At 39.5% G+C, this 13,084-nt stretch overlaps 2 protein-coding genes across 2 annotated transcripts; both read right to left on the reverse strand.

The window, feature by feature from the left end:
* Positions 1-7,822: 7,822 nt before the first annotated feature.
* LOC121526764 (complement component C1q receptor) lies at positions 7,823-10,553 on the reverse strand. The gene has a single exon (XM_041813489.1). It carries the CDS (start codon positions 9,341-9,343, stop codon positions 8,183-8,185), a length of 1,161 nt encoding a protein of 386 aa, XP_041669423.1. The 5' UTR covers positions 9,344-10,553; the 3' UTR covers positions 7,823-8,182.
* Positions 10,554-10,864: 311 nt separating this feature from the next.
* Positions 10,865-12,786, reverse strand: LOC121526763 (complement component C1q receptor). Its single transcript, XM_041813488.1, has one exon. It carries the CDS (start codon positions 12,779-12,781, stop codon positions 11,069-11,071), a length of 1,713 nt encoding a protein of 570 aa, XP_041669422.1. The 5' UTR covers positions 12,782-12,786; the 3' UTR covers positions 10,865-11,068.
* Between the last annotated feature and the right edge of the window lie 298 nt (positions 12,787-13,084).

Below are 13,084 nucleotides of genomic sequence, written 5' to 3' on the forward strand. Positions count from 1 at the left end.
AATAAGAGGTCCTGCATGTATTTCTATCAGCTGATTTGTGGTAGGACTCCTTCGTCTTTCTGAGAGGCTAAACTCTTATTAACCCTCTTATTTTGGTCAGAAATGTTGCTTTGTAGTGGGATCCTTCCTCCGTTTAGAGAGAAAAACCTTTCACTGACTCTCCTACCAAAGTCAGAACAGAACAGAACAGAGCCTGAGCATTTAGATAACTGTGTGTCTCTGTGACCACCTCTCAGATCCAGCTGTTTTCAGCAGTATTGTGATGATGAAGACTCACAGTTTCTGTCAGAGTGCTCTGAAGGTTATTGTCCATAAAAGAAGAGTTCAGCTTCAAGTTTGCCATAGTATAATATAGGGCTGAACGATTTGCAAAAACAATCTAACTGCAGACATGTCTATTGAAAACAATGAAATTATTTCTGAAGCCGTTGATCCATAGTAGCATGAATCTGAATATTGGGGTGCAACAAGCTTTAAGCTATAAAGGAGGTGGCTGGGGTGGAGGAGGTGAAGCTGGGGTATAACTTTCGAGATGTAACACTAGGCTTCATCAGTTTTAGATAGAATGAGCTGACTATTTTTGCTCATATAGCAAATGTGATGTCATTTACTTTGTTTAAGGGCATTATCATTTTCATGTCACTTATTTTGTTTGAGAAAAACATACATAAAACACAAAAAGGAGGATTTTTATAAACCATTATAAAAAAAAAACTGACACTTGAATGTTTACATAATGTGCATAAAATCTCTGCCACTGCAAAATACTGATTTATTAAACTGGTATTTTGACACATTTCAAGTTAAAGAAATATTGCAACTTCTGCGATTTGAAAATTGCAGCAGGTCATATTGAGATTTCATCTAATTTGCAAGTAATTGCCCAGCCCTAGTATAATATGGAGTGCACTGCCACAGTTTTAGTTTTATCAAAAGGAACTGGTCTCCCTGCAGCAGAGGTGTGCTGATGAGGGGATGTGTGAAGGAGAACAGCTTCTTGGTATGGATGAAGATTATACCACATGCCTGGAAAAGACAGAACAATTCATATTTATCTTTCACTTCAGAGAAAGATGTTATGACTACACTGATCCTGATTAATCTCTCCTCTTTATCCAAATCAAGTACAACAGTATCAAAACAAACAGCAGCAGCTTTTATTTGGGCTGAAAATGAATGCAAACAAACTGCACATAACCTGCAAACAACTGGTCCCTGTTCACAAGTGGATCTGATGGGCACCAAAATGTACCCTAACATTTCACACATACTGTTGTTCAGAAATAAAACACATCCTTTTTCTATGTTTGAATTACAGCAGCTATTTTTCCTGGGGTTTACTCAATTCTAATGTGACAATACAAAACATACTGATAATTATCAACATCTGATAGCCTCTTTTCTATCATTCAAACTAATATAAATGTGATGATCTCCTTTGATCAGCTTCACCCTCAGTGACAGGACTCACTAGAGCTTTCAGACACTGTCATAACTGACGTAGCTCATTTATCAAACAACGTCTTACTGTAAACATACCAATGAATATTCATTTACCTGATCCAGACGGCTGCTTCAACGGAGACAGGTGGGGCTTCTCTTTAGCAGCTGGCCTCACAGACGTATCTGTGTCCCGTTTCTTCACTTTCTTAGGACTGCTTCGTATTCCCAGTCCCGTTTGTGACAGGCTGATATGACCGCACTGACTCAGCAAACATGAAAACATTAGCATTAGCCACATTAGCCACATTAACCCGCTAGCCGAGCCTCGTCGCGGGTGAATCCGCTACTGAAGCCCTGCGGATAGCGCTCTCCTTTTCCGCCTGCCTCCTGTTCAGTGACGACCAGGTTGATCCGGACCCCGCTCTGCTTTCTGTACTTTCTCCATCAGGTCTCCGTTTACAGCAATCTTGAAGAAGTTTCTGTCAGCCACTACCGGAGAACGGATACGGTCGAGACAGCCGTCCAGTTCCCGTTGAATAACGCGACAAGAGACTAGTCTTGACTTTAACCAATGACTGAGCGATGCCTAACGGATCTACTTCGAGCGCGCCGATTGGCTCATCTGTACGTCACTCACTTATATAGTAAATCAGCCATTGGTGAAGCCGCGCCTTAAACCCGCCTCCTCGGAGCTATTTGGAAAAAGCCCGAGATGAGCGGCGATGACGTCACTTAACGACTTCTGGCGACTTTTAGCACAGCCAACAGCTGCTCTCCTCACTGAGGAGTTGGCAACACTGCTCAAAACGCTTCGCCAGTTCCCGCAGCATGCGAGCATCAGCTGGGGGGTTATGAATTAAAAAAAAAATAAAAATAAAAGATAAACCCCCCTTGTTGACACGGTGTTATTACGGCAGTGTGATTAGTCCAGGGGTATCGCTACTTGCCCGCCAACCCAGAGGCCCCGGGTTCGCAACCCAACGGCGCCACGTGGGAGCCGGGATGCGAACACGTGGGCGAGGAGGTTCGCCGGCTGGAGTGAGGTCGAGCTCAGCACGGAGCTGCTGTATATCTCCCCCGGTATCACTGCGGCCTCACACTGTTTTTAACTTCTGGAAAGAAAACTTCATCTCATCATCTTCTCATTTTCATTCCAATCATGTTTCACTTCATTATAGTGGAAAAAGGAATGACAGATAGTCACAGTCTCACAATCTCATATTCAAATGTTAGATTTTGGACTTTTTCTCTCACAATTATGGCATTTTATGCTAATGATGACTTTTTATGTCATAATTAGGACTTGATATCTCTTCATTTTGAACTTTGGTCTTAGAATTTTTTTTATCCTTACCTCATAATTATGACGTTTATTTCATAATTTTGACTTTTTGACTTTAATCTCATGAAATTATGAATTTTTATTCATACTTAAGAACAGGTAATGGTGAACACTAGAGGGCAAAGAACACTGAATTCAACTGCTGAAGCTAGCACACAAATACTTTGATTTCTTGTCTTTCTTTCCCAGTTTCGTCTCAGTTTTCTGTCACTTGGATTGGAAGTTAAAGGTGGCAAAATGGCCCATAATGGGGGCAAAGGGGCAAAATAGGCATAAAAAGGCAACAACCAGAAGAAAACACGGAAAAAATGGCCGAGAAGTGACAGCGAATGAGTTACAGGTGACAAAAATGGTCAAAAAGCAGCAAAAACGAGTGAAAAGTGGCCACACACTACGGGGGACCAAAAATGACAAAAGTAAAAATAAATACAGAAATAATTAGGGATAGAAATAAAAGAATAAATAAATGATTTTTTAAGCAAAAATGTGGAAACATATGTATTTATTTGCCTTTTTTGACATTTATTTTATTTTTTAAAATTTGATTTAACCTTTATTTAAGCAGATAAAAAACCCACTGAGACAGAAATCTCTTTCACAAGGGTGACCTGGCCAAGAGGTCAGCAGCACACGTCATAATAAATAATACATATTCAAGAGACCGATAATACACAATAACTTAGAATTGGAGCTACATCACATTTTAAAGTGCAAGAACAGTGGTCACAGTAACAACACAACACAAAACACAAGCACTGTTCCATGGACTGGCGTTGTCTATCATTTAAGACAGAGTGACTCATGACTCATTTATATGCTTACATGTTTGTTTATTTCCATATGTATTTCTTCATATTTACTTTGAAGCCCATTTATTTATTAACATATGTGTACAGGTCTTGAAATTGCACTTGATTTAAATGAACAAGTTGGTTAAAAAGGCTTTGAAAATGTTGGCGTTGTTTTTGTGTAAACTCGTGTATTTTCTAAAAGGAAAAGTCAGTGAATGAACCAATATCTGTTGAGCTAATGTGCTATACTCAGTTTGTCCAGGAGATGGTGCTCTGCAACACAGTGACAAGAAGTCTTGCTGTGGCCAAGGGTCAAAGAGCCAGGAAGCCATGAAAACGTCAGAACAAGTATGCAAGGGGACTTAAGGAGAGTATTAAGAGAAAAGCAATATTTCTATTTTGCAAGGGACAGAAGTGCAGTGGCAGAAATGGGTAAAAAGAGGCAAAACTTGGTCCATATTGATGAAAAGTGGCAAATAAAGTAGAAAAATTTGGTGTGAAAACTCATTTCAAAAATATTCTTCCCTTTTTAAAGGCATCTGGCGACCCCCTCTAAATGTCCCTCGCCCCCCTGGGGGGTCCTGACCCCCACGTTGAGAACCACTGCCGCATGCTGGTGGAGTAGTTTTCTCCTCATCTTGTAATGTGCTTGGATGAACACCAGGTGGCCCTCTAACAAAAGAATGGCAACAATGAATGCCACACAATAAACACATTTCTGTTTAATCACATGAAAAGTAAAATCAGACATCAATCATGAACTGACATTTTTACAGCAGCTGACCCACATTAGGGTAAATAGGTTATATAATATAAGGTTATTAAGGTGAATATGTAGAAAAGAAAAAGCAGGTACTCAGCAGCCAGCATTTCCCTCATTTGTGTTGACTTATCTAATATAAACCGGTTCATAGAATAGGAACATCTACAACAATTAGACTTTCAACAGCTTAAAGCAGGGTGTCAAACTCAAGGCCCGGGGGCCAAATGTGGCCCACGGTCCAGTTTGACCCGGCCCACAAGATCATTTCATATTTTCATTAGAAGTGGTTCACAGAAACGAGGTCTGCTTCTCCTCCAGTATAAAAATGTAAATTTAACCCTGAAGATTAAAAAAAAAATCCTTTTAAAGTTATAAAAATCTGAAAAAGTAGAGAGCAGAAATAGTTCGATAAAAAGTCAGGAATGAGGGAAAGAAATTAATTTGTGTTTTCATCTCATATTTTCATTTTGCATCCCAAGATTAGGAGTTAAACTCAGGATTTTGACTTTTTATTTTTTACATTTTTCTATTTTAAATCATACTGTGACCTTTTAAACTCCTAACTTTGACTTTCAATCCCATATTTTCACTTTTTAAACCCCTGACCTAGAATCTTATCTCATATTTTGACCTTTTAGAGTCAAAATTTTGAATTTTATCTTCTATTTTGACCTTTAACCCATTAAGGCCAGAAAATTCTCCTTTTTTGGAACTGAAATTATTATTTCATTTTCTACTGAAATCCAAAAAATCCACATTTCCATGAAATGTAACGTATATATTTTTATATCTTATTTGATACGTTAGGTGTTTTTGCTAACTGATAATCCACTTGAGGGAATTTTTATCATTTATCAGATTGTATCCAGAAGTTTTTTTAGTGATTGATGATCATATTGATTAGATAGAAGTATCATAAAAGTATGTATCAAATATGATAGAACAGGCTTTAAGGGGTTAAACTCATGATTTTAACTTTCTATCTCATATATTTGCCTTTTCAAACCTTACGTTGACTTAATTTTGTATTTGACCTTTAGGACTTATAAAGTTGACTTTTTATCTCAGATTTTGAGTCTTTAACTCGTTTATTTATTTATTTATTTAGCATTTATTTGACATGGACAAACAGTAACATTGATGTTGTGATATTGTTTTGACTTTTTTAGAAATCTTAAAATCATTTATCACCGCTGTTTAACGTCCCCTATAGTTCCTTTCCTGTAAGAACGCGGTTGACAGTTGTGGTTAAATGTTGACCCTGTTAGGCCCTCAGGTTAGACCTGAATCCAGATTCTGGCCCCTGCTGTGGCTGAGTTTGATCCCCTGCCTTAAAGAAAGGAACCCTCAGCTTCACCTGGGGAAAAACATGTGAAGATATTTAAACATTTAGATTTTTCTGATATTATAAATCCCATTAAATGATCTAGAAAAATTAAAAAACAGATCAGAATTGAAATTTCAGCTGAAATTGTGGGGGGATGCTGCGAGCTGAATTGTGGAAGAACTGCTGAAAATAGCCAAGAACAACAAAAATAGCTGAAAATAGCATAAAAGTAGCTTAACCCTCCTGTGTCTCTAAGGGTATCTTTTTTTTTTTTTACCCTTTTGGACTTTATTTTGTGGATATCTTTGGTTGTGTTGATGCATATGGCATAGATTTTGCTGAGGGTGTGTATTTTGGGATGAATTTTGGTATTTCAGGGAAATTTTTTTTAAAGACTTTAATTTACTGTGTAAAAAATAGTCACACCTGAGTCCTTAAGGGTATTTTTTACCCCATCTACTCCCATTATAATCACATTTTTTGAATACGCTGCCATTGCAGTTTGATTTATTTTTATTTTTTATGATTCCTTGGTGTTGAAATCCCTTCACGTTTTTATTTTTCATTGATTTTTACCGGGTGCAGATATTTTCTCATATGCTGTATAGCCACCATTGAGAGGCCATGTCAGCATTTTTACATTATCATATTATATCAAACACTGCAGGCTAATAAAATAAATATTTACAACAAAACTTATTTGGGTGTGTTCTAGGGATGCCATAGTGTGGTGTGAAAGTGTGCATCGAGAAATTGATATGTGTGTGTGTGTGTGTGTGTGTGTGTGAAGCCCAAACACAGCCACTAAAATCATGGTCAGTACAATGTGAAATGATGAACCCTGTTTTGCCATGTTTGCATGTTTTTTCAGATGGGTGTGTTTGTGTGTGTGTGCGTGTGTGTCAGTGTGAAAGGGGTTGAGTGGGTGTGTGGGGGTGTGTTTGTGCGTGAGTGTGTGTGTGTAGACAGCTACAAATGCTTATTTTATTCAAACATTTTCAAAGCCCTCTCCAAGGAATCATAAAAAATAAAAATAAAAATAAATCAAACTGCAATGGCAGCGTGTTCAAAAAATGTGATTATAATGGGAGTAGATGGGGTAAAAAATACCCTTAAGGACTCAGGTGTGACTATTTTTTACACAGTGAATTAAAGACTTTAAAAACATTTTTTCTCTGAAATACCAAAATTCATCCCAAAATACACACCCTCAGCAAAATCTATGCCATATGCATCAACACAACCAAAGATATCCACAAAATAAAGTCCAAAAGGGTAAAAAAAAAAAGATACCCTTGGAGACACAGGAGGGTTGAAAAACAATGAAGTACTGATCACAAAAACTGGCATTTAAGGGGTTAAAATTTTGAAACATAATGAATATTCATTATAAATGGTAAAGACTGAAGTGACTTAAAATATTTATTAAAAAACATTTGAATTAACATTAATACATATATCTGTTATGGCAGAGGGTATTTTTTACCCTTAGGGACCTGGGTGTCGCACTTTTTATACAATCGGGCACTATGAAAATATTAAAAATAGTTAAAAATCAATCTTGATGCCAATCTTTGACAGTCCTGGGCTCAGATAATTCCACCCCCCAAAAATCAATTTTGCATATATGTAATGGAAAATAATTCACTTTTTGTGTTTTTCTTTTAACAAAATATCAAGTTCTCATCACAAAAACTGGCATTTAAAGGGTTAAAATTTTAAAACAACAATCATTTTCATTATACTTGGTGAGGACTGAAGTTACTTTGGGTATTTATGAAAAAAAATGGAATGATACATTAATACATAAATCTTTCATGGCACTCTTTATTGGAGGGTATTTTTTTACCGTCAGGGACCTGTGTTGCACTTTTTTTTAGGGACCAAGGGGGTAAAATGATATTCACTAGCTCAAAAAAGGGTAACAATAGCTGAAAGTAGCCTAAAAAAGCTGAAAATAGCCTTAAAATGGCTGAAAGTAACCTTAAAATAGCATAAAAATAGCTGATTTTGGCCTAAAAGTAGCTGAGAATTGCATTCAACGGCTGAAAAAAACACAGAAATAGCTGAAAATAGCTGTATTTTAAAAATTATAGAAGTTATAAATGAGAAAAGTCATAGCAGTCGAATGACAAAGAAACTGAATTTTTAAAAGTTTAAATAGTGTCGATACGACAAAGTATGAAGGAGGAGATAACCGGCATGGAAGAATAATAATAAACAAAATGGCCGCTGCGAATATCAACAGTGTGGATGCTTACTCAGCATCCCCACTAATTAATGACTCCAGTGGATCAGTGATGTGGTTCCCTTCTTCTCACACGTATAAGGAACCCAATGGCTCACTCCTTCCCTGAAATAACTAAACAGCACCCTGCATTTATGATGATTATATCAATGATAAAGTACAATTATTTTTACAGAAGGATTTATTTTCATCTGAGAATCTCCCACCAGAGAAATGTAGTGAAACTACACAGATATCCCAAAGTTGAAGTGGGGGCAGCAGAGTTATCTTAGCACTCTCTGTTATCCACAGGTTCAGGTGACTGCTGAGTGACGTTTCGTCCTCTATTCCTCTGGTTCCTAACGACATAAAACCTTATGACAATTATTAACACAATTACAGCCAGAGATAGAAAAATCCACATCCAGATGAAGCCCCCAGCAGCGGCAGAAGAACCAGTAATTGTGTTATTATTAGCAGCTGGTCTCACAGAACCGATGGCAGTTGGGGTTGTGACCACAGTACTTCCATTGAGTGCAGCTCTAACGCATTTGACCTGATTTTTTAACATGAATCCTTCTCCACAGGAACACACAAAACCTCCGAAAGTATTTTTACACTTTTGATCACACCAATGATGTGAACATTCATCAATGTCCTCACAGACTTTCTTTGCACCATCAGATACCATCAGGTAGCCTTCAGCACAGAAACATGAGCTATCGGCGAGTCTCTGACACACTGCAGGGCATTTCTGTTCTGAGCAGAACATTCTGCAGAGGTGCGGGTCCTTACTGTCTGGGATATATCCTCTGAAACACGAGCATTTATACCCTCCTTTAATATCAGTGCACTTATGCTCACAAGGAAAGGTGGAGCATCCTTTAGAACTCTGGAAAACAGGCGACTCGGATAATTTCTGTGTCTGGCATGCGTCTTTGTGCTTCGTTTTGCACAGATACCCATCAGTTCTGTCCGTGCACAGCCTCTCCGTCAACTGTCCATCGTTTGAGAGAGACACACAGTGGGGAGAGCAGACTTGAACGTTGTCAGTCCAAGTGAAAGAGGATGGAATAAAGCGGCTTAACATGCTGCCAGAGGTCCACTCGAAGTCTCTTAGAGGAGCTGATAGGTTGCTGCAGGTGCCAGCTGGTAAATGGAGTCCAATCCAGAAGTTTCCGTGTAGTTCCTCAGTGAAAATGTCAAAGATGTTCTTATCTGTCTTAGTCTGGAATGTCATCAGTTCTCCATTTCTGCCGTGGCATGCTTCCACGGCTGATTTAAAGTCCATCCTGTCTTGGTTTAAAGTCATGCAGTCATTCCCAGCACAAAAGGGTCTACAGGCGCCAGTCTGGCCAAATCCTGCCGTTAAAGATAACAAAAACACCGCCAGAGTAGTCCATGTGGTCACCTTCACTGGCAAAAATACTGCAGGCTGCAAGCAGATCATGGTGTTGAGAAGAGGTGTCTGTTAGTGTTGACTGAGTAAAGTTACAGAGAATTTAAAGTCGGGGCAACCTGTTCAGGAAGCAACACCCCACAGCACAATGACAAGACAGGAAGGAAACCAGATAAAGTAGGACTGCTTTTTCCATGTTTGTAAAGGACGCATTCATCAGGATGTAAATAAGAGAGCAATTTATTCTGATGTTATCCAAAAACTCAAGTTTGTCATCAGATAACATGGAGAACAGCCTTTATAATCCTTTACATGTGCCTATGTCAGAACGGGGGGGGGGCACCAAGGACTGCAACTTCTAAATGAGATTAAAAAAAATTCAAGACTGCTCTGGCCACATCAGGCACTGCTTGGTTTCTGACTAACAATACACAGACATCCATTCAGATATAATGCAGATACATTACTATAATACAGGGCTGTCAGACTGACTCAGAGCAGGGCCCGGATTCTGAACTAAGGTCTAACCTGAGGGCCTAACAGGGTCCACATTAAACCAAACTGTCAACCTCATTTTCACCAGTAATAATTTATGGGGGAAAAATAAGCACTGGTGATAAATGACTTTGAGATTTAAAAGTCAAAATGATGTTAAAAGGCTCAAAATCTGAGATAAAACTTCAAACTTCTGAGTGCAAAACACAAACCTAGATGTTAAGATAATGAATTTACCAGATAAATATATAAACAAGAAAATCACAATCATGTTTTAGGGCCAGAATATGACTTGAAATTGAAAAATGTGAACCTAAAAGGTCAAAATATGAGATAAAAAAACCAAAATAATAAATTGAAAAAGCTTAAATATTAGCTAAAAGTCCAAATAATAAATGTCAAAGGTCAAATCATAAGATAAAAGTCTAAAAAACAGATTACAGTGCTGTGCAAAACTGAGAACATGAAATAAAAACAAAGAAATTTCTCATATTGCTTTTATATTTGATTATTTTTACTCTTTATATTTGATATTTATCAAGGTTAAGTTTACATTTTTATACTCAAGGAAATCTGCAGACCTCATATTTTAGGGCCAGTTATAAAGAGAATAGGATCTGATCTGGTGGGCCGGGCGTAACCGTACCATGATTTGGGCCCCAGGCCTTAAGTTTGACACCCTTGCTATAATGCATTAAAAAAATAACAACTGGAACCAGCAGACATAGATATGTACGACCAGATGTGCCCCCCCCCCCCCCCAAGTCATTTAAACTCAAATGCTTCTTTTTTTACAAGTTCAGTTCTGACCTGTTAGCAAAGATGCTAACAACAACACAGGATCAAGCCATAATCGCTAATGTTGCTAATGTTAGCAAAGATGCTAACAACAACACAGGATCAAGCCATGATAGCTAATGTTGCTAATGTTAGCAAAGATGCTAACAACAACACAGGATCAAGCCATGATAGCTAATGTTGCTAATGTTAGCAAAGATGCTAACAACAACACAGGATCAAGCCATGATAGCTAATGTTGCTAATGTTAGCAACATAGTCTGAGTCTGACACCCCGGCTTTAATGGGTTAAAACCTGAACTAAAATAAATGCTGTGACTGAGTTTGAAAATTCTTTTATTTTAAATATTTTCGATGCCCTGATGTTTGCACTCCTTCATTACACAAGCAGCAAAGACATTTATTAGAGATGCTATGACCTGGGCTTGAGAGGTCGTGACATCAGCACATTTAAAACTATCATTTAGCGTCATCAGTGAAGTGTCATAGGTCATCAGTCAAAATAGACTCGTACAGTTTCTCTAAACGTGGATCAAATCCAGATGACACCCAGCAGTAGCCATCTGTGGTGGTGTTTTTCTTGGCTGCTTTTTCTGTTTGACTGCATCTAAAAATGGCAATAGCCACGGTCACTGCGAGCAGGAGCAGCAGGGGAATGAGTGAACCGAGGACGCAGATGATCACTTTGGAGTTAGCGGTGTTAGAAACACTCGTCACCAAGGAGACGTTGCTCTGCTGATCCCTGCTCGTGACGTTGGCGAGCTCTGACTCTGAAGGTGGTGCCTCAGTGTGACGGGACTGCTGCTGGAGCTCGTCTGTGGCTGAGGAATCTTTGCTGGTTTTCTCTGTCCCCTCTGAGGTTTGGTTATCTGATGAAGCAGGTGATGCTTTCACCACATCAGGGATGCAAGTAGATCCATCAGCTTCCATGTGGAAGCCTTGCTGGCAGGTGCATAAGAAGCTGCCTTCAGTATTAACGCATTTATAAGGGCAGATGTCAGTGGACTGCAGGCACTCATCAACATCACTGCACCTACCCTCAACCAGCCTGTAACCATGGTTACACATACAGGTGTAACTGCCATGGCTATTTATGCACAAATGCTGCTCACAGATCTGCGACTCGCACTCGTCGATGTCAGCGCAGTTGCGCTGGTTTGTGTCCAGTTTAAAGCCATGTGGACATTTGCAGGAATATCCAGACTCTCCCGTTACAGACCGGTGCTCGCAGGTGTCAAAGCTGCACAGGTCCGTCCTGGTGCAGGTGAGTCCATCCTCGTTCAGGCTGTAACCTTTGTAGCAAATGCATTTAACCCCTTCTTCATCCTGGCGACACTCATGCTCACATCCACCATTGATGACTGTGCAGTTTTGCTTTTCTGTTTGACAAAATGGACCGGGGACTGTCCAATAAAAACCGTCCGTCCCAGTGCACCATGACTCGTGAGACTGGTTATCACCACATACAATCTCTGCATAAGTTCCCAGAGGATATAACTGCATTTGAGTCCTTAATGGCTCCTCTGAGAAGGCTGTTCTGTAGGTTATTTGTCCAGCTCCCAACAAAGCCAGTGGTTTACACATTCCCTTAAAATAAAACTTGCACACATAAAATGCAGTTCTTTTGCAAGATCCAGCAGTCCACTTGAGTTGGTTTGGACCTAAAGGAGAGTACTGAATGCTCACACAGCTCGCCTTTGTGCATGTGGAGTCAGGTTCTTCTACCCAGTTGGAGTAGTGTGATTCTTCCTCTCCAGACACCCATTTAAATCCTTTCAGAGTCTTGTCAGCGAGCACACAGTCCCCTCTGTTCAGTTTTAATCCAATCCAGAATTTCATTGGCTCATCCTGTCTTTGTCTTTTGACCTGTGAGAGAAGTGAACGCAGCACATGCTCTTCTTTTGGCTCTCTGACAGTCATCAGGTAACCTCCATTGTGGTCGCAATTCTGATGAGCTTTCTCGAAGCTGACGTTGCTCATGTGCAGCGTGAAGCAGGCGTTGGAGCAGCACAGAGTCTCATGTTCGGTTCCAGATGAACTCTCAAAGGTTAGGATTAGCTGGAGGACAAAAAACAAGAACATAACTGCAAAATTAGCAAGCAGATAAAGTCCTGAAAGGGTCCTGGAAGTCTGAGGGTAACATCCAGTATGTGACTGTCCATACGGTGCAGAAAAAGTGTTGTGGGTCTGAAACATTCATGCTCTCGTATCCTGTCTGGGACACAAACTAAAGACGGAAACCATATTTAGTCCAGGTTTAGGTTCTCCCCCCCCAGTCCCTCTGACCGGTTCCGTTTTGAAGTAGAAAACAATGGAAGACTCTGTTGTGTTTTGATTGCTTCTCCAGATGTCTCCGGCCTCTTTAGCTTTCAGGCATTCAAGCTGACTCCCTAAATTGTGTTGCTGCACAATACCAGAGCAAGCTGAGGTCAGAGTCTCTGAGCCACTCTGACATTTCAGAGAGGTGCTGTGCAAAATGAATCTGGGCAAAAGTAAAAC

This window comes from Cheilinus undulatus, linkage group 18 (genome assembly GCF_018320785.1).
Source record: "Cheilinus undulatus linkage group 18, ASM1832078v1, whole genome shotgun sequence".
In the NCBI taxonomy this organism is placed as follows: Eukaryota; Metazoa; Chordata; class Actinopteri; order Labriformes; family Labridae; genus Cheilinus; species Cheilinus undulatus.

Coding starts and splice junctions, on each gene's coding strand:
- LOC121526764 (XM_041813489.1), bottom strand. CDS start 9,343: ATGATCTGCTTGCAGCCTGCAGTATTTTTGCCAGTGAAGGTGACCACA.
- LOC121526763 (XM_041813488.1), bottom strand. CDS start 12,781: ATGTTTCAGACCCACAACACTTTTTCTGCACCGTATGGACAGTCACAT.